General features: G+C 30.2%; 1 protein-coding gene across 1 annotated transcript in view; it reads left to right on the top strand.

Moving 5' to 3' along the window:
- The first annotated feature begins 2,780 nt into the window (after nt 1-2,780).
- LOC124456353 (hemicentin-2-like) overlaps nt 2,781-23,783 on the top strand; it is a 78,096-nt gene continuing 57,093 nt past the window's right edge. Inside the window, exons 1-2 of the mRNA XM_047006820.1 lie at nt 2,781-3,035; nt 3,448-3,840. Of these exons, the coding sequence (XP_046862776.1) occupies nt 2,975-3,035; nt 3,448-3,840 (454 nt within the window). The 5' untranslated portion in view covers nt 2,781-2,974. The remainder of the gene's footprint in view (nt 3,036-3,447; nt 3,841-23,783) is intronic.

The following is a 23,783-nucleotide window of genomic DNA, read 5'->3' on the forward strand; positions in this document are numbered from 1 at the left end:
GTCAGAAGATGCCCAAGCTGTCAAAGCTCTTCAGGAATTTGAAGAATATTTTGTAAGCACTAAAGAGCTTCACAAGAGCCAGGAGAAGGTGAAATGTAAGGTTTACCACTCAATGCCTGGTATTCGCATTAACATGGCTAGGTACAACTTGCCTCCTAATAAAGATTGTCTGTTGGAACACATCAAACGTGCCTATTAACAAGCAGCAATATGGAAATCGTCACTGTGCCCCACCAAATCCGTCCCACCATGGATGAAAAATTGACAAAATAAGTCTATCTCCATTGATTACATAGATGGCAGTTGTGCACTAATCGATGTGCTAAATATTTACAATGTAAATGCACTACAGGTTGCTCAAAAAATAGATGTTCTTGTAGGAAAGCATCCATTCATTGCACTGAACTCTGTGAATGCCTTTCGTGCTTTAATAAAACAGACGAATTGGAAAAGGATGTGTATGGAGAGGTTTTGAAGGCAAAAATTCCAGACGAAGAATTGTCAAGTGACAATGAGTCACTGAAGTAAATGAACAGTGAAAATTAACAAGTAGCATCACGATTTCACATCTTTCTCGATTGAATCTTGTCTTCGTATTATACCACCTCTTTATTAAATAATTCGTAAATTGATTTCACCTTGTAGCAAGCTTCAATATTCTGTCAACTTGTATAATCTTTCATACAAGAAAATTGTATTTTGTTTTGTTTACCTCTCTAAAGAAACTGTGAGCCCACGACTTGGCTCAAAATAACAGCGGTATTGACGTTACTTCAAGTAAAAAGGTTGCCTAAACAACAAAACGGGAACGATCTTCATCGTCAAAAGTAAAAAAAACTACGGGTTTTGGTGATTGGAAACAAAGAAATTCGAATTCAGCATTTCGAAAACTATAGAATACCGTTCATAAAATTTAGCACCACGATGGTGGCTACGAAACTTTATTTCTAAGGACATTTTGATTACACGGGTAACGGACTACTATTGGTTTTGAATTTCTAAAGAATATAATTTCACCAATGCACTTGTCTCTGAGGGGTTTAGAAATGTAAAAATATTCCAAACTGTGCAGCTGTAATGTATTTTGACAAACCCTAGATCCGCAACTGCCTGAAAAGAATCGTGAATATTGGCTGTTGGGTCGAGAAAGAAAAGTATTTTCTGGAAGAGATGGACATGTCCCTGTGGTAAAAGTTCAGGTAGAGCAAGATACAATTATTACACCAGTGATAAAGTTGGCACCGGTTGAAGTTGCAGACTAAAGAAAATGCAAGTTTTTGCCAGACGATGTCGTCATAAGAGGAAGAAGAATGTTTGGAAGGATGGAAAATAGACAATATAAACAATTAAAATTTATCAGGATTAGTAATATGGCTTTAGGATTAGTAAAATATAGCTTTGGGATAAATAAAAACCATTATCATTGTTTAGCTTATATAAAAAAACAAAAATGGCAAAAATATGTGCATGTATTTTCAGGCCCCTTAACAATTGAGAATATGTATCATCATTTTCTCAAAATTTGCGTCCCGTCAAGGGCATAATTATATGTGTGGCTATTCGTATTGCTGGATGCATCGGGTAAAAAAATAAAATTTAAGAAATAATTGAACTTATATTCACCTTAGATATATTAGAATTTGTGCAGTACTAGAATTTGCGCGCGCAAAATATATTTCGCCCAAAAGGGTATTAGACTAATTGAATATTAACTTTCTTGTCAACTTTAGCATTTAGAATGGCATGTTGTACGAAATGCTATTGTAAATCATGACTATAATTTTAGTTGATATCAAATGCAATACCTTATTTGTATACGAAAAACAAATAGCTTGCTTTGATCGCTGTTTTTGATTTGATACAACTGAACAAATCAGATGACATTCTTTCGTGTCAAACAAACATGAAAAGCGGATGAAAAGAAATGCGTAAGCAATGGGCTGTTTAAGCTAGTTTGATGGACAGGAAGATTCTGTGCTATACCACTTTTAACTATTGGATGACATAAATAAGGCAAACAACATAATTTAATATAGTAAAAAACTGAACACAAGAGAATTATCTATACTTAAAGTTAAGTCTGCGCGAATTCGTCCTCTACGACTACGAGGTCCGCTAAATTAAGTCGCACGAAACTAAGACTGACCACGCGAATTCTAATAATCTAATAGAAGTAATGTTTACAAACTGAAAATTTTTTATATTTAATTCATGACCGTTGAGCATATGAGTTACAACGTAAAAATATTTCCATTGACTTTTTTGTATTGTACGATTCAAACCTTAAAGCTAATTTGTATTTACAAATTACGATACTTTGAGTTAAGTATCTTTCATTGTCTCATAACTTATTATATCATAAATTTTTAATAACAAAACATTTTGCAATTTTCTAAAATGGGAATAATTTTTCGATATTTCCCAGTTCCATTTATAATTTTTCAAGGTATACGATACCTATAGATATAACCTTTAGCTTTTAAGGTCGTGTCATGAAAATTCAAAACATACAATGCATGCTTTAAAATAGCTGCGAATATTCGGCATTTCTATTTATTCGACACTACATATGCTTTTGAGAACGTTCAAATAGTGAATTGTTTACCCCTCAAAGTACTTCAACTGAGCGTGCTTCACAAGCTAAAGTAAAACCACCTGTTTCTGTGTTAAACCATTATCTAAAGTATTCATTTGCCGCAATAGCGTTCCTCGTCCCCAGGAATAAATCACACAATGAGTGCCAGTATTTAGAATATTTTAGTTTGTTATTTTCAGTGAATGTTGCATCGGGACGCGTGCTGCGATGCGTTAATTATATTTGCAAAGAAGTGTCGAAGATTATTGAATGCGGCTTATAACGCTATGCTCTAATCCTTACTTAGCAAAAGTATAGTATCGCACAGACGTCAAAACATCTGACAAGTGTTCCAAGCACTACAAAACACGCTCCAGAGAATTGTTCGCCTTTATAGAGATGCCAAGAGTTCTTCAAGTCACTGATGTGCTTGTATTTGCTTTCATTAGCGCAATGCTGGGTAAGTGTTGTTGCTTGAGAGCATATGAGATTTGCCATATAAATTTGTTATTCATGATGTCTAAGATTTGACTATCGACTCATTACAAAAAGTCATGATAACGAATGCGCAACGACAATACATTCTTCAAGATCGACTTCCTGAAAAAAAATCCTCTGAAAAGAACGTGAAAACATAATTTTTGTCAAATTTCAATATTTACTTGATCGCATAAATAAATTTCGGATCATTAGATTCTACTGAACACCTGCGGACCAACTAACTATGTAGTTAGATACATTCAAATTGCATCATGTCAAAAATTGCATTGGCAAAGGCTTGTGCATGTCATTGATCTTGAATTGATATGTAGAAAATTGACTGTATTCTTACTCACAAATAAACGTTTTGTGTGTTGATCACATATGTATAGTGAGAACGGAACGTGCACTGTATTTTGTCACTTGGCCTAATGACACGATCGTGATGATTAACGAGACCGTCAAATTCCGTTGGTTGTACGAAGCCAAAGATATGGATGTTCATATAACGTGGGGAACTTCAAAACCGAACGAAAAGGTCCCGACGTTCCACGAAGTATTTTTCACTGCAAGAAATTACGAGGAAAATGGAGAAGTTGTAGGGTCTCTTGAAATGCCACCGAGGTACAGAGGTCGCGTTGAAGTCATTGGACAAGGACGTGGAGATGCCACTATGCAAATCCGTAATGTAACGCTCGGAGACGAAGGAAGTTATCTGTGTGAAATTACCGATGCTTCTGGCGGTTGGGACACTTTATCCAGAGCGGTGACTTTGCACGTGCTGGGTGAGTGAATATATATTAACGTAGATAGCTATATAACTAATAATAAAAGTATACATGGCGGAATCAGACTAGCTCCATGTTTGTTTATAGAAAAATACTGGCTGGGATGTGGACATTTTGTTATAAAGTAAATGGTTTGAACTCGGGAGTATCGTTGCATGTTTGTAAATGTAGATCGTCTAGGTTGGTATAAGTCCAGAGAAGGACTGTTTTTGTTGTTGTTGACTGGTGTTTCGAAAACCTTAGCGGTAGTCATCGTCAGAGTTAAATGAGGAGTAAACGTCAGGCTAGCCGTATTTGTTATCTGGCTTTTACGTCATTGTCTTGTGTGTACAGGAAATGCGTGGGTGTCAATTGTGTATTGTCATTGTGAATTAGTGTGAAGTGTAATGTTTTTAGTTGATCGTTCGTTGAATAAGTCCTTTGTAAGGTGCCGGTAATTGCTGTGATCTGTTCAGGGGGGTTTGTTCCAACTTGGTATACCAACTTTCTAATGTAAGCCGTTGTCTATAGTCAGTACTGTAAATAATGCATTTTGCCGAGTCCCAGTCAATGTTGTGCTTTGTGATTCGGTGATATTCGGCAATGTGATTAGTTTTGTCTTGTTTCTCTGTAGCTCGTTTGGGTTCAGTAAGTCTTATGTTTAAGTTCCTGCCAGTTTCCCCGATATAAGATGCGTTGCAGTCGGAGTAGTTTATTTTGTAAACTGCACCTTGTCGTTCGTTGGATTGTTCTTCGTCCTTTATATTCGTTAGTACTTGTCGTAACGTTGTGATTGGTTTATGTGCGACACGTATGTTGTATGGTCGTAAGATACGCGAGATAGTCTCAGACGTACCTTTGATATAAGGTATCGTTTCTGTTACCACTGAGTTGTTCAGTTTGTTGGGTTCGTTGGTTTGTAAGTGTTGCGTATGATGAAGTCAGAGTTATGGTTTTTTTTGTCAAAAACACGTTTGAGCTAGTTGTTTTCGTTGTGTAGGGCGTCCGGTGAATCACATATGATTTGTGCACGTCTTGTTAATGTTATTATTGTGTATATTTGTATGATGTAGAGTTGTAAGATGATTGGTCTAATAGTCGGTCAGTGTGTGTTGGTTTGCGATAAACTGTTGTTCGTAGTTTTTGATTGTCCTGTTTTACCAAACAGTCGAGAAAAGGAAGAGTTCCGTTTTCTTCGACATCTTCGGTAAATTGTATGTGGCTGTTCTGTTTGTTGATGTGAGTGTGAAAGTCATCAATTTCGTCTGCATGTAGTGTGTGATCGTGTCATCTACGTAGCGGAACCAAAAACGGAGTGCATATTTGTAAGTCGTGAGCGCCCGCTCCTCTATAGATGCATTACAATTTCAGCAACTACTGAACTGATCACAGTAATTACCGGCACCTTACAAAACGACTTATTCACAATACAAACAAACGATCAACTAAAACGTTACACTTAACACTAATTCACAATGACAATACACAATTGACACCCACACATTAAAACTAAAAACATCACAACGAAATCACACATCACAACTAAAAACATTACACTTCGCACTAATTCACAATGACAATACACAATTGACACCCACACATTTCCTGTACACACAATACAATGACGTAAGAACCAGATAACAAATGCGGCCAACCTGACGTTTACCCCTCATTTGACTCTGAAGATAACTACCGCTAAGGTTGTCGAAACGTCAGTCAACAACAACAAAAACAGTCCTTCTTAGGACTATACCAACCTGAACGATCTACATTTACAAAGTAAATGGTTTGAACCCGGGAGTATCGTTATATGTTTGTAAATGATGATCGTCCAGGTTAATAAGGTTGTCGAAACCCACACCAGGTTAATAAGGTTGTCGAAACGTCAGTCAACAACATCAAAAACAGTCCTTCTCAGGACTTTATTAACCTGGACGATCATCATTTACAAACATACTACATTTACAAACATGTGACATTTTGTTATGATGGCCTTTCTTTCTTTTTTTTGTATATTTATATCATCAACAATATAAAGAATAATTACAGTATAAGTGCATTGTAGTCTCTATAAGGATTAGTATCCGCACTACCCTTCCACGCAATGATGTTTTCAATGGCTATACGTCAAATACTTGAACAAGAAAATTATAATTTTTTTTCAATTGCATGAATACACTCCCCCCCCCTCTCCCCATTATATTGAGTTATGCCTGTGTATTCACTGCCTTGTGAATTGGGATTGCCCACTCCAAAAATGACACTATCACATTTTGCGTCCAAATGTCGTACACATTGTGAATATCCTGTTTCCAAAATATTTTACTGAAACGTATTTCACAACCCTTTTTATTACAGACAGTGTCACAACAGTAGTATAGTACATGGGGGTAGGAGATCAAAAAAAGTAAACTTTTTTTTATCTCATACGCCCCATGTACTATACGGAGTTTAACCTTGGGTAAAAACTATCTTTATAACAGCGTAAAATAAGACCATGGTTCAAAGACGTCCCTCTGGCAAAAGGTCATTTAAAAAAGCTGTGTAAAAATAGTCATTGTTTCAAAGGGGGTAAAAATCTCGAGGTTACAATCTGTCGTTTAAAAATATGGAATCTATATGTTTTAAAAACTGTCTTTACAAACAAATGTTAACAAGCATCGGTTCGGAGGGGACTCGGCAGCACAGATCACGTAGTGATCGAGCAGGGGAATGGAGTCCCGAGAATTCTTAGCGACGGTGGGGAAAATTTCACGAAGTGAAATTGGAGCGCCCTGTGGATCGATGAATATTCGAAGAATATTCGAGAATAACAGAGGCTTAAAAAATGCTCTTCAAAAAACCGTCTTTAGAAATCAAGTGTTAACAAGGCCCTGCCAGGAGTCTGTCAAGCGCGTGTCTTAGTGCATGTTTTTAACAATGGTTGTTTAATGTAGATAGCACATTTCATCAGCGCGTTTTAATAATCAAGTGTTAATAAAGCATCGGTTTTGATGGGGCTCGGCAGCGCAGAGCACAAAGTGCTCGAGCAGGGGATGGAGCCCCATCAAATTCTAGGCGACGGTGGGAAAATTTTTTACAAAGTGAAAAATTGGGGTCGCCCCCCCGTGGATTTGATGAATATTCGAAGAATATTCGAGAATAACAGAGGCTTAAAAAATGCTCTTCAAAAAACCGTCTTTAGAAATCAAGTGTTAACAAGGCCCTGCCAGGAGTCTGTCAAGCGCGTGTCTTAGTGCATGTTTTTAACAATGGTTGTTTAATGTAGATAGCACATTTCATCAGCGCGTTTTAATAATCAAGTGTTAATAATTTAATGTTTTATAAACTACCTTCAGCAAACAGTGTCATAGATGATCTTTACAAAATATGGAATCTATATGTTTTATATAATTTTTGTTAAAAGTGTTTTTACTAATTGTTTCAGGATTTTGAATCTTTTTGTATATCGCTTTTGTATTAATTACTTATTACAAACAGTTATTCATCTTGATTTTTAGTTTGATAGTTATCTTTAATAAATTTTTTTAATTTTTCGATTTCATCATTTACAAATTTTTTAGTTGATAAAATATTATCTTCTATAGTAGCCCCGAAATTTGGTGAATAACCATTATATCTCATAGATAATGTAGATTGATGGTGTGAATAAACTTGAATTTTGGTTAATCCATTAAATGCTGTCAGCCATTTTCTTTTCCATTCGTTATAACCTAGTGAAGCTGCAGATTTTTTTGGTTCAATAATAATATAAATATAGTTTAAATTATCATCAGAACAGTATATGTAATATAAATCTAGTAATGCATTAGCTATCTTTTTTTCGTTATCATTTGTTATTTTAATGATAAATTTTTTGTTAATCTTATCTACCATAATATCTAATTTAACTGTTTTAGAGTTATCAGATGTATTTATTAATAAAAGTGTAAATTCAATAAATGTAATATTATTAAAAACAATTCTGATAATATTTCGTTGGCTATCAAAATTTGTTGTATAATTTAATTGGTTACTTTGATATACTACTTTACTATTTACTATATCATCTATTTCATTTTTTGTGTAATAGTTGGCTAATCTTAAATTTAAAGCATACTTATTATCAGTTTGTGTTTTAGTATAATAGTTAAATTAGAATTTAAAGCATACTTACCATCATCTTGTGTTTTAGTATAGTAGTCATTAAATTTACCATCAGTTTGTGTTTTAGTATAATAGTTATTTAAATTAGAAGTCAAAGCATACTTACCATCTGTTTCAGTCTTTGTGTAATATTTATTTAAATTAGAACTTAAAGCATACTTACCATCTGTTTCAGTCTTTGTATAATATTTACCATCAGCTTGTGTTTTAGTATAATAGTTATTTAAATTAGAAGTCAAAGCATACTTACCATCTGTTTCAGTCTTTGTGTAATATTTATTTAAATTAGAACTTAAAGCATACTTACCATCTGTTTCAGTCTTTGTATAATATTTACCATCAGCTTGTGTTTTAGTATAATAGTTATTTAAATTAGAAGTCAAAGCATACTTACCATCTGTTTCAGTCTTTGTGTAATATTTATTTAAATTAGAACTTAAAGCATACTTACCATCTGTTTCAGTCTTTGTATAATATTTACCATCAGCTTGTGTTTTAGTATAATAGTTATTTAAATTAGAAGTCAAAGCATACTTACCATCTGTTTCAGTCTTTGTGTAATATTTATTTAAATTAGAACTTAAAGCATACTTACCATCTGTTTCAGTCTTTGTATAATATTTACCATCAGCTTGTGTTTTAGTATAATAGTTATTTAAATTAGAAGTCAAAGCATACTTACCATCTGTTTCAGTCTTTGTGTAATATTTATTTAAATTAGAACTTAAAGCATACTTACCATTTGTTTCATTCTTTGTATAATAGTTAGCTAATCTTGAAACAAAAACATATTTATTATCAGCTTGTGTTTTAGTATAATATTTTAGTAAATTAGAAATCAAAGCATACTTACCATCAGCTTGCGTTTTAGTATAGTAGTCATTAAATTTACCATCAGCTTGTGTTTTAGTATAGTAGTGATCTGATAGTTGTGTTTTATCTAATGATCCTTGTATATTTACATTAATATCTGTTTTATCATGTCCATAAAATAAGCTCATTTATATTATTCCTCAGATTTTATATCCGGTTTATTATTTTTATGTTCGTAAACATGTTTAATAGTTGTTACACTACCAGATAAAAATCCTAAAAAAGGCAATAGGGGGGATACTTTTTCTACTAAACTGTACACATCTCGTTTTAAAAGGTCGTCTGATTTAAGCTGTTTTGTTAATTGTTTAGGATCTTCAATAGCATCAAACCCTTTTAATATATCTGAAAATTTTGATATAACTAAATCAGTTAAAAACTCATTAGCTTTTGTAATCGTTTTTCTCGTATTCAGTGTACAATTTATCAATAATTTTTGACTAGCTTTTTAATGTAAGCAACTGACTTGTCTAAATCACCATCTTCAGCTAGTTTAAGTAGTTGATCTCTTTTATTAAAATTTTCTTGCGGTTTATCTTGTATATTATCATCACATACTGCATCTTTGATAGTATCATTTGCGGAATCAATCTCATTAATTATATCATCAATTGTTTCAGGCTCTTTACGCTTTGGCATATATATATAACACATGTTTTATTGCGGAATAACAATTTTCCATTGGTATGGGTATACAAGTTGTATTTCTAAATGTGCATACTTATTATTTTTCAATTTTTTGGTTATTTCTTCTATATCATCTTTTTCAACACCATAAAGATAATCATCAAATATGGTTTTCATATCATTGCGGTTTGTATTATAAAATGTAACTAAATAACTTATATTTTCGCGATAAGGTTTATAAATACTAGTCAATTGTTGCACAATAAAAATAGTAGACAGCAAATAATGACGACCACTGAATGCTAATTTTATTAATTGCGATGTCCTATTTTTAACATCTAAGCAACTCGCACAGTCATCAAGTATAATAAGACTATTTGTACCTTTATATACATCACTAACATATTTTAAAATAATATCTACCTGATCTTGGTCACATTCTACTTTAAGTAAATCAGAATCATTTATATATTTCCATTCTTGATAGGTTTTATTATATGATAGCGTTGGGCAAAGTAAAATAATATAATCAAAATGTCTATTAAAGTTTTGTTCTAACATTCTTAAAAGAAAGAAGGTTTTACCACAATTCGTCATACCTAGAATAATCATATGAAAAGGTGTATTCATTTATATATTACTGGTTATTTTAGTATTGAATACTTTGTAAATCATTATTAACAAATTGAACAAGAGCATCACTAATGACATAGATGTAACAGTTTAAATCTTTTGTATATGCTCTCTTTTTAATTTCGAGAAGAATGCCGTTTTGAATATTAATGATTTTTTTTCCGTTACCAGCAATATTTTTTTCTTGAAAAGTGCGTAAATCGATCACTAATCCGAATTTATCTTTATAGAATTTTTCAATTGTCATGAAGCAATCTATCGGGATAGTTCTATCAAAAAACCTCCTAGCTTCTTCATAAAATAGTTTTTTATCCATACCTCCGTTGAATATCATATTTGGTACTCCCTCAATAGTTAGTTTAACTGAATCAATTAAAGGATAGTGAAATATTTCACTATCAATAATTGAATTTTCTGTGAATAGTAGTACAATGCCTTTCATACTTTTCCTTGGCACGTTTACGTTAACATTCTGTAATGTACTCGACTTATCCCATTTTTCCTTTTTTAAGAGGGTTACATGCTGATAAAATAGACTTCTTCCTATAGAATATAGATTTGTCACCTCATCAGCAATTTCTTGATTTTCAATAGTTTCATATTCCAGCTGAATATTTTCTAATTCATAATCCCCGATAGTTTGGCCGTTTTGAGGGACAAGTACTTGATCACTTGGTGGTAATGTTATTATGTATTGAAAATTATTATTCATATTAAAAGGGCAATAGAGGCCATGGTCTTTAAGAATGTTATCAATATTAATTTTCTGCCTTGTACCATAAATATCATACATTAATTTGTCTGCTACTTTTTGTGAATCTCCACTTGTAGAACCACTATCATCTTTCGAAATTAATTTTCTTAAATTTTGGCTATCTATTAAACCATATTCAATAAGACTTTGCCGTTCACTTTTGGGTAACCACAAGTCTTTGTATATATTTATAATATTATGATTATTGCAATCGTAGAGGGTTTCCGAAGCCACTTTAATTTGCAGTCTATGTTGTAAAATCTGACTGAGATTATTTAGAAAGTGACTTTTTGTATTACTGATTTTAAGATCAAACGATAGATTAAGTGAACCAGGCACTAAGCAACTATTTGATTTTAATTTCGGTATATTAACATAAATTTGTTCATTCGGTTTAACACTATTCGGGTTAAAGGTTATACTATAAAAAGTTCTATTACCTTTAATTTTTGTCTTAGTAATCCGTTTATAACCAGGGTAAAGCTCTTCTTCTAATAACCTATTCATATATATTAAAACATATTTTATTTTCTTCTTTGTTTATACTGATCATATATTAACAAAGCAGCAGCAATAGCTAAAATCCATAGATTAGAAGCTACCCATGCTAGGCCTTTAGCCCCCCATGATATAGCCTGAGCGATAATATTCAATAATGGCCCTAATACTGGCCATAATTTTTTACCTATATTTGCTAAAGCCTTAGAAAATTTACTAGTAGCTTGAACACTTTGTAAGATTGCTTTTCTAGCTCCTATGACAATGGTTGTAATTATACCAGCAACAGATATAGCTAAAGCTGATAATCCTGGGATATTTTCCTTAACCCATTCTTTAAACCGCTGTAATCTAGTAATGTCTTCTTCCTGTTTATCTCGTACATCCTCTTTTTCTAATTGATCTTCTTCTTCTCTAATTATAATTTCTAATTCTTCGGCTCTTTCGTGCAAATTAGTTAATTCATCAATATTGTTGTCAATACCATTTTCATTTTCATTTTCTATTTCATCTATTCTAGCTTGAGTTTTGTTTAGCTCTTCAGTAAAGTGATTTATTTGTGCTTTTATGAATTGCGGGCGTGTTCTTTTATCAATAGTTCCAGAGGGGGTCATTACCCCTATATGTTTTCTAAGTTCTTCATTAGTTATTTGATTGAAATTATCTGTATATTGATTATTTAAATCAACCATAGGCATACTCTCTTCAGTTTTTATAAATTCCTCTTGTAAATTAATAATTCTTTTAATTTCGTTTTTAAATTGTTTAACAGCTTCTTCTGATTTTTTTGTTTTATTGTATTGTAGTACTCCATTACTATTACGTATTAAAACAATTCTTTCAACACCTCGCTCATTTCTTGTATTTAATGGTTTGTAAGTAATATTATTTATATCAGTTTTACCTAAATTTAATCTAAAATTTATACCTTCATAATTTGCCATACCTTTTAGTTGATTAAATCTAAACACTTTTCTATAAGTTTTTGTAATAAACTTTTCAACAGCAAAAGAAACTTCATTTTCAGGTCTATTAATATTTGTATAAACAGGAGTGGAAGTAGGAACATCAGGAAGATTATTAGTTTTATTTGTCTTTTTTCTTATTGTTACACCAAAATTATCATCAGTAAATGATGTTTCATAATATTCATTATAATCGTTATCATCTTCATTATTATTGTTATCATCTTCATTATTATTGTTATTATCTTCTTGCTTATTATCTTCTAATTCAATATAATCAAAACCTCCTTCTGCCATTATATAGATTACTCTATATTTTGTATTTCACTTTCAGGAATCCAACTGTTATGTTTATTATCATAACCTAACCATTTAACTAAAACCATCTTTTTACCTTTAACCTTCTTACGTTTTAATATCTTTTCAACTCTATAAACATCATCTTTCTTATTCACAACTGATAGTTCCTCTTCATAAAATTTACCAATTATAGGCTCTCCTTCTAAATCTTCTATCTCATATAAATTCGGGTCTCCTCTAATAACTTTAGTCACTTTAAACAACTCTTCTGTAAAATTTGCTTCATAACCTTTCGTAAATATAGATTTATACTTTGATATTCTAACCATATCACCAATTTTAATCTTAGGTAATGGTAAATAAGCAACTTCATGACCGTATAATGTATTCCATACTTCATCTTCATTATTTTTATTAACATCTTTAGGCTTCATCAAGATTGTACTGTGTTTTGTATTGTTATAATTATATACTAAATCATCCAATATATCAATCCATTTATATGTTCCTTTACTGTAAAAATATTTCCACATTGATGTTTTAAGCGTTCTGTTAAATCGTTCGACAATCGCAGCTTTTTTATCATTTTTAGTAGAAAAGTACTTAATTTCATGTTTCTCTAATAATGATTTGACACCTACATTATAAAATTCTTTACCATCATCAAATTGCGCTAGTTTCGGGTAATCATTAAATCTATCTTTAAATTGACTTAATAGTTTTGCAACAGCTTTTGTCATATTATTTGTGTCTTTCCTATAAACAGGGATAGCAAATGCATATCTACTTAATATTTCAATAGCTGTTAATATCCAATAATAACCATTGTTTTTATACTTATAAGAACCCATATCAACTAAATCCATCTGTATTTGTTCACCAAGATAGTTTACCCTTGTTTGTCGGAATTTATGTCTCCTAATAATAGGTTTATATCTAGTGTATGTATCTTGAGATATTAACCATTCTTTAACTTGTTTTCTACTAACATCTATACCTTCTTCTAATACTTTCTGATAAAGACGTTCTGCTGATTGATACCCTGTTTTCGGGTTATAATAAATATCTCTTAAACTTTGCTCAATTTTAATGTCTTCATCCATTTAACTTACTCAAGATAAAATTCAAGTAGAATACTACCTACATTCACATGGTTACCATCTTGATCTAATATATTAAATATTAGCTCGTTAAAGGTTCCTTTTATAATTACAACTTTACTTTCAATATCATTGTATTCGTATACAGTACCAAATAACGACTGAATTGTTATTACTGGTAAAGTTAAAGCTATATTACTTTTTTTTCCTTCAGGGTTATAATTATAACTTGAATTTACAATATTAGAAGAAATTTGCACACACTTTAATCCTCTGTTTATATCCACTTTAGAAACACCATTTTGTACAATACCTTTTTTAATAGTTTTTATGGTATCATTAAAACCTAACATTTTAATAAGAGTAACAGACAATACTAATACCTCGTCATTATTATTAGTTATTTTACAAGTTCCATTGTTTTCTACCATCTCAAGCTTTACGTTAACAGACTCAAGAAACGTTTTAAGCATTTTGAAAGTCCAGTAACCAGCATCTATATTATATTTTGTTGCGCCTATTGTAAAAGCTAAAGTATTATTTAATTTTATATTTTTATATTCCCAATACACATAAGCTTTTTTAATATATAAATATGAATAGTTAGTTGTTACTATACTTTCTTGTAAGTCAATTTTTTTACTATCTCCGTCTATAAAAACAGTGAACTTTTTCATATATAACATAGCTTATATTATATGTCAAACAAGCAAATAGAAGAAAATGCTATAAAATTAGGCGATGATGATTTAAAACATGTATCATATACAACATGGCCTAAAATATATTTAGAAACAACTAAAACGCCTTTGTTTTCAAATCTTATGGCAGCAATAAATGGAGATGAAGGTCATTCTGAGGATTATTTCGATCATATGTTACATAGGTGGTCCTCAAAATTTATTGTAAAACCTACATTTCAAAGGCCGGTAAATGTCGATATCTGTAACTTCAGATTGTATGTCACAGAGAATGATTATTTTATGAGTAATTTTAAACCTATAGAAGCCACGTGGACAAGTGAAATTAAAAGTAAAAAAGAACAGCCGACTGGTATAAGATACAATATTAAAAATCATTTAAATTATAAAAAAGAAGAGTACTACGCTATGATTTGTGGGGCTTATGTTGCTAGTTTTTTATGCGGCATCGGGCTTAATCATTTAAATTTTGATAAAAGTAGAATTATACAAAGCCTTGTTAAATACCATTTGTATTACCATACCAAAAAATTTATGAAGCATCCATCGGTATTAGACAAATATGACTTTACGGAATTGAAAAAGCATATACCTTATAAAGGTATTTTAAAATTTGATAAAAACAATGATGGGTATTATGTTAATTTTCAATATTCAACCACTGATTATAGGAGCTTCATTGCATATCATTCTGAAGGTATTACAAAAATCGGAAAAGTTCTTTTGCAAGAGAGCATTGAAAGTTTTGTTTATACAATATTAGGCTAGCACACATTGGTCAATAGTTAATCATGGATCTAAGAGCATGCAAACTCAAAAAGTTTTTAGGAAATTAGTAGAGGATACTGTAGTACAGAATGATACGACTGTATTGATATCTAACATGAGAAAGGCTATAAAAAACACAAATGTTATTTTAAATATGGCAATCAGTCCTGGTATGATTTTAATACCCAGCCGTATGATCATATTGAATAAAAAGATTGATGGGTATAATAATATTTTAACATTAGCTAATAAAACTATGAAATTCGGTATTAATTCTAAAATAAATTTTTATGGAGTTAAAAAGGAAGAACCTAAAAAAGTACATCAAGATAATGCACCATCACAACACCTAGATACTCTAGATGAAGTTCATAAAAAACCATTAGTACATAAACATACAAAAATGATAGTAAATAATCCCCATCAAACAGATATGATTGCTTTACTCAGTATATCAACGCTATCATCATTCATATTAGTTAAATATGTTTTATAATATAATATGAAAAAAGTTCTAGATTTTAATCATATTTCGAGTGAGTTGAGTCAAGATGAATTTGAAAAGCTTAAAAAGTTGTATTTGTACTATCACAAAATGTATACCTGTTATAAATGGAAGTATAATAAATTAAATAAAATTAGACTATCATTAAACATGGGGAGTATTTTTCTAGTCTCGACTGGTGCTATTGCTGGTAGTATAACCGTCAACCCGATAGTTATAGCCACTTTAAGTGGCCTAGGTGCTTTAGTTCAAGGTTATATGGTTAAGAGTAAGATTAATAATAACTTAGAAATGTGTAAATTTGCATATACATCATATGAAAAAATACTTATGGATATAAGATCATATTTAAGAGGATTACATTATGATGAAGTGATATTTCTATCAGACGTAAAAGTTATCGATGATATTATAATAGACAATTGCACTACTATAGATGGTATGTTGAGTAAATATAACAAAAAATATAAAGATCTGTGAGTTATCTGTAAGTTATCTATGAGTTATCTATAAGTTATCTGTGAACAAAATCTACAGTATTATATATAACATGTCTGAAGAAAACTTAAAGATAACTACAATTAAGAAAGAGAAAGACCCTATTAGAGTTGAAGCTGGTAAACGCTTAGCTGCTATATCAAAAGTTGCTAAAGAACAAAAAATGAGAAATAAGATTGAATTAGAAAATAAAAAGAAAATTGAGGATAATAGCTGGAATATTAATTATGGATTCTTATTTGGAGCAGTTGGAGTATTAACTGCTATTGCTAGTCTCTATTATACACGGAAAGATGATAAGAGGAAGGAAAAATTAACAAACGATAAAGCGAGAGAAGAAACAACTAGTGAAAAACATGTTTTGATACAAAAAAATAAAAAATATAATTTAGACTCATTTGAATAAAATATTTCCTATTATATATGAGTAATACTATGACTAAGAAACAATTTATGAATGAGGCTTTTGATGCAGTGCTTGTGACAACAACTGCTGTAGGTCTTTCTATGGCGTCTAAAAAACTTCTAGGTCAAAAATTAACAGACACAAACAGTATCAAAGATTTTGCTAAACTAGCTATTGCTGTTACAGCATCAACAATGCTAGTTAAATATGCTCAAGACAAAAAATGGATTCCTGAAAATCCAGTTAAATCTGTATAAATATATATGACAAGTGTTATTACTAGTGGGGTTGGAACAGCTTTTGGAGCTGTTGTTAATGGCCTAGGATTTAGTCTAGCAGGCTGGTTATTTCATAAACTTGATAAAAACGGTTACACTGAGGAAATGAAAAGATACCACGATTCTTTAATAAATCTACAAAGAGCTAAAGATGCATTCTATGAAAATGAAGTCAAGCAGCATGATAAAATTCAACAGCTAAGACAAGAAATTCAGTATGCTGATGATGATATAGAACTTACAAACAAAGCTTTAGATGCGCTTAGAAAAGTAAAAACGACACATTACAACGGATTAACATTTCATAGAGAACCACAATTACATGACTTTTACAAAGAATCTAATACTATGAAAAATTATCAATCTGGTACAATGGTTGTGATTGGTATTATATCTGGATATTTATTATATAAAATTACTTAAAAAAAATAAAATATATAGTATTAGTATATGTATTGTAATAAATTGATTCATAAAGAGTTAGAAGAGTTTTTTGGTTACGTAAATTGTTGCTTTTGTGATAAAAAGATATGTGATAGTTATATTAATAAATCTGTTAAGACATACTTATGTTGCGAAAATCAAGAAATTATTTCAAATAATACAAGGAATGTGTGCAAACACTGTGGTTCTGTTCACTCATATAAGATAGTTAATGAATGGATACCAGAGATTTGGAAATGTCAACAATCAGTTCATTCAAGGAAAAAATGGTTTTATAATAAAATTAGATTGTGTGTAACTTTTCAACATGTTGAAACATTGACTAGCGATTTTATAAAGGTTGTTAGTACTATGATTAAACATAAATTAATTAATAAAAAAATGTTAGTATGTATAACTATTATGTAATACGTTTAGCTAGTAGGAGAGGTATACCATTAAAACACTCTGTTAGAGATATGAAAAATAGTAAGACAAGAAGAGTTTTTGATGATAGATTATTTGGTAAAGTATATAAAATCCTTGAGTGGGATAAAAATATCGACTGTACTTATTATAACAACTGGGCCCAGTCAAAGAAATAAAACATTTATGATTATATATGAATCTTAAAGATCTATTAAAAAAGATTAGAAATTTTATTCTATGTTGTAAAAAAACTAGTTCTAATATAGAAGTTGTTTTGAAGGATTTTGAAAAAACATTATATAAAACAAAGGATAATATAAACGCACCTTAAAAAAAATAAAATATATAGTATTAGTATAGAATGGTTGTGGTTCAAAAAAATAAAGATGTATATAAATTTAAAGGACATGAAGTTAGTTTAGATTTATTAGATGAAATAATGAAAGACAAAAACATGTATATTCACAAATTAACATATGAGCTTTTTTATAAAGACGATACGGATAGATATATATATAAAGAGTATGAATTGAACACTAATGAGTGGTTATCTTTTTCAAAAAATAAATATAATATAGAAAATATAACAAAAATTTTACATATTATGTGTGCAATGAATATTGATTATGAACCGATTATACTAAATACATTTAAACCATCTAATAAAGATACTATGAGTAGTGATTTTTATAAACCACAGTTTACATATATAACTAAAGCTATGTTTAATAAATATCATGGATGGGATGATTGTTATTTTAAGTATGACATTAACAATATAGATAAAGATGTTTATGTTATAAAATTTGATTTATATGAATATTGTAATCATTCAAGTGCTAATGGAATTATTAAAATTTATCTTAAACGCATTAAATAACTATTTAAAAAATAAAATATATAGTATTAGTATATATATGTGTTCAGATAAACCAATACGAGGAAGACCAAAAATTTATACTAAAGAACAAATCAAACAACATAGGACATTATATATGCTCTCAAAACCATGGCATTGTGATTCATGTAATAAAACATATAGTTTAGCATATAAAACTTTACATCTTAGGACAAAAACATTTCGAAATTCAAAAATAAAAAATAATATAGTTTTATAAAAAGTTTTAAATATAGATTTATTTCTATAATTAAAATTAGTGCGTTTAAAAAATAAAAATAAAATATATACTATATATATATGAATAAAGATAAAACAAAACATAAGGTACTTAAAGACATGAGTATTTTAAATAGTATGCCTAATATGAATAAAGATGAACTTCAAAAGTTGACTAAAGACGATTTAATTAATTTAATATTAAATCAAAAGCCTAAGGTTGAAGTTAATAATACTTCAATTTACAAACCAGTACAAAAAGTACTATCACAATCCAATATCAAACAAATGAATGTATCTCAGTTAAAAGTTATTGCTAAGGAAAAAAAGGTTAAAGGTTATTATAAACTTAGAAAAAACGAATTAATCAAAGTATTAACACCAGTCCCAAAACCAAGAAAGAGTGTAAAAGATATGGTTAAAGAGTATGAGAATAATACACAGATGCTATCAGATAAAAATAAAAAACCAGTACCAACACCAAGAGTTAAAATAAGAGAAACACACAATGCTCTTAAAGGTTATACAAAGTCATATGAAATAAGCATTATTAACAATAAAGATCCCAATTACAGAACACTAGAAAGTATCTTACATAAAAGAATATTAACAACAATGAAAGAATTATTGAAACGCTTAAGGTAACATTTGAAAAATTTGAAATAAAAGATGGTACTGCTGGTTTTAACAAAATTGCTTATTTCAACAGTCCAGCTTTAACAATTACTAATTCTAATAAAATCAATGAATCCTTACAAATTTCAGAAAAAAATATATTAAATAAGATTGATAAATATACACAAGAAGGTTCTGGATGGCTTATTCGTTCTATAGATAATCATTATCTTAATGTTGTTAAATACAAGCCATTACAAGGATCTTCATACATTAATTTACCACAAGAACTTAAAAATAGTAAAAAAGGTTTGATAAATATCAAAAATAGAGATAATGAATGCTTTAGATGGTGTCATATTAGACATATTAACCCACAAAATAAGTATCCACAGAGAATTAAAAAATCTGATAAGGAATATATTAACAAGTTAGACTACTCTGGGATTGAATTTCCAGTGACTGTTAAACATTATAATAAAATCGAAAAGCAAAACAAAATTAACATTAACGTTTTCGGTTATGAAAATAAGCAACCATACCCCATTTATATATCAAAAGAAAAATTTGAAGACCATATGGAACTACTATTGATAACTGATAATGAAAACAAACATTATGTATTAATAAAAGATTTTAATAAATTTATGTACAATCAAACAAAGCATAAGGAAAGAAAACACTTTTGTATGCGCTGCCTCCAATGTTTTAGTTCTGAAAAAATATTAAATAACCATATAGAAAACTGTATATTAATAAATGGTACACAAGCAGTAAAAATGCCTGATAAAAATAATAACATACTGAACTTCAACAACTATCATAAACAACAAGCTGTTCCGTTTGTTATATACGCTGATTTTGAAGCTATTACAGAAAAGATATCTGGTTGCCAACAAGATAATGGTAACTCATATACAGAAGCCTATCAAAAACATACTGACTGTGGTTATGGGTATAAAGTTGTTTGTTGCTATGATGATCAATTTACTAAACAAATTCAACTATATAGAGGTGAAAAGGCTGTTTACAAATTTATGGAAGCTATGTTAAAAGAAGTTAAATATTGTAAAAATATTATGAAAACTTACTTTAATAAACCATTAAAAATGACCTCTGATGATGAAGAAGAATTTAAAAAAGCTGATGAATGTCATATCTGTAACAAAAAATATACTAACAAAGATATTCGAGTTCGAGACCATTGTCATATCACTGGAAAATATAGAGGGTCAGCTCATCAAGATTGTAATTTAAAACTTAGAATAGACTCTGATAAATTTAAAATCCCAGTAATATTTCACAATCTGCGTGGGTATGACAGCCATTTTATTATGCAAGAAATAGGAGCTATTGTTAATAAGCATACATACAAAAACAAAAAAGGTGAAGAAACGCATATGAATATAAATGCTATACCTAATAATATGGAAAAGTATATGGCTTTTATGTTAGGAAACCATTTAACATTTCTTGATAGTTTTCAATTTATGAGCTCTAGTCTTGAAAAGCTTGTTTGTAATTTACCTAAAGATTCATTTAAATATACCTATAAGCAGTTTCAAGGTGAAAATTTAATTTAATGACTCAAAAGGTATATACCCATATGATTATATGGATAGCTTTGAAAAGTTTGATGAAAAATTACCTTCAAAAAAAGACTTTTATAGTATTCTTACTGCTGATAATATATCAGATGAACAATACCATCATGCAGAAAAAGTGTGGGATACATTCAATATGAAAAACATGGGTGAGTATCATGACCTATATCTGAAATCAGACGTTTTGTTATTAGCTGATGTATTTGAAAACTTTCGAAAAACATGTCTTGAATATTATAAATTAGACCCATGCCACTATTTCACATCTCCTGGGTTGTCTTGGGATGCTATGTTAAAGATGACAGATATTAAATTAGAATTAATGACAGATATTGATATGTTTCAATTCATTGAAAAGGGTATGAGAGGAGGCGTTAGTTATATTGCTAATCGATATGGTAAAGCTAATAACAAATATCAATCATCTTATGATAATAATAAGCCATCGAAGTATTTAACGTATTTAGATGCTAACAATCTGTATGGCTGGGCTATGTCACAAAACTTACCTACTGGTAATTTCAAATGGTTAACTGATAAACAGATTAACAACATAAACCTTGCTAAATATCAAGCAGATAGTAAAAAAAGGTTTAATTTTAGAAGTTGATTTAGAATACAATAAAGAACTACATGATTTACATAACGATTATCCTGTTGCACCAGAAAAAGTTAAAGTAACTAGCGACATGCTGTCAAAATATTGTAAGACAATTGCTTCTAATTATAATATATCAACAGGTTTAGTTTCAAAATTAATTCCTACATTACAAAATAAATACAAATACGTTTTACATTATAGAAATCTTCAACTATATTTAGATCTTGGGTTAAAGTTAAAAAAAGTACATAGAGTACTTGAATTTAATCAATCTCCATGGTTGAAAAAATACATAGACTTTAATACTCAAAAAAGAACTAATGCAAAAAATTCTTTTGAAAAGGACTTCTTCAAATTAATGAATAATTCGGTATTCGGTAAAACCATGGAAAACTTACGAAAACGAGTAGATGTTAGACTAGTAACTAATAAAAATAAATTATTAAAATTAGCTTCAAAACCTACTTATGTAAGTAGTAAAATCTTCAATGAGAACCTTGTGGCTGTGCATAAGATCAAAGAAACACTAACCCTTAACAGGCCTGCATATGTTGGCATGTGTATCTTAGATTTAAGTAAAACGTTGATGTATGATTTTCATTACAATTATATCAAGAAGAAATATGGTGATAAAGCTAAACTTCTTTTCACAGACACAGATAGTTTAACATATGAAATTGAAACTGAAGATGTCTATCAAGATTTTTGGAATGATAAAGATAAATTTGATTTCAGTGATTACCCAGAATACCATAAATATCATGATAAAACTAATAAAAAAGTTATTGGTAAAATGAAAGATGAAGCTGCTGGAATAGTAGTTAAAGAATTTGTTGGTTTAAGAAGCAAGATGTATAGTTATATTAAAGATAATAATAAAGGAGATAAAAAAGCTAAAGGAATTAAAAAAAATATTATTAAGAGTGAAATAAAACATGAAGACTATAAAACAACATTATTTGAAAACAAACAAATGCATCATACAATGAAAACTATTAGAAGTGTAAACCATCAACTTAATAGTTATGAAATTAATAAAGTATCACTCAGCTGTTTTGATGATAAACGACATATATTAGATGATGGTGTAACAACATTAGCTTATGGCCATTATAATATCGGTTCAAATAACTAAATATTAACAAACAGTTATAATGTGTAGTAAGCATGTAGCGTGGGCCTCTGTTAGAGTAAAATCATACATACCTGCTCCTCATGTTTGACTACATATCACATAACTGTTTGTAATAAGTAATTAATACAAAAGCGATATACAAAAAGATTCAAAATCCTGAAACAATTAGTAAAAACACTTTTAACAAAAATTATATAAAACATATAGATTCCATATTTTGTAAAGATCATCTATGACACTGTTTGCTGAAGGCAGTTTATAAAACATTAAATTATTAACACTTGATTATTAAAACGCGCTGATGAAATGTGCTATCTACATTAAACAACCATTGTTAAAAACATGCACTAAGACACGCGCTTGACAGACTCCTGGCAGGGCCTTGTTAACACTTGATTTCTAAAGACGGTTTTTTGAAGAGCATTTTTTAAGCCTCTGTTATTCTCGAATATTCTTCGAATATTCATCGAATCCACGGGGGGGCGACCCCAATTTTTCACTTTGTGAAAAATTTTCCCACCGTCGCCTAGAATTTGATGGGGCTCCATCCCCTGCTCGAGCACTTTGTGCTCTGCGCTGCCGAGCCCCATCAAAACCAATGCTTTATTAACACTTGATTATTAAAACGCGCTGATGAAATGTGCTATCTACATTAAACAACCATTGTTAAAAACATGCACTAAGACACGCGCTTGACAGACTCCTGGCAGGGCCTTGTTAACACTTGATTTCTAAAGACGGTTTTTTGAGGAGCATTTTTTAAGCCTCTGTTATTCTCGAATATTCTTTGAATATTCATCGAATCCACGGGGGCGCTCCGAATTTTCACTTCGTGAAAATTTTCCCCACCGTCGCTAAGAATTCTCGGGGACTCCATTCCCCTGCTCGATCACTACGTGATCTGTGCTGCCGAGTCCCCTCCGAACCGATGCTTGTTAACATTTGTTTGTAAAGACAGTTTTTAAAACATATAGATTCCATATTT

This window comes from Xenia sp. Carnegie-2017, unplaced genomic scaffold (genome assembly GCF_021976095.1).
Source record: "Xenia sp. Carnegie-2017 unplaced genomic scaffold, XeniaSp_v1 HiC_scaffold_45, whole genome shotgun sequence".
NCBI classification, from domain to species: Eukaryota; Metazoa; Cnidaria; class Anthozoa; order Malacalcyonacea; family Xeniidae; genus Xenia; species Xenia sp. Carnegie-2017.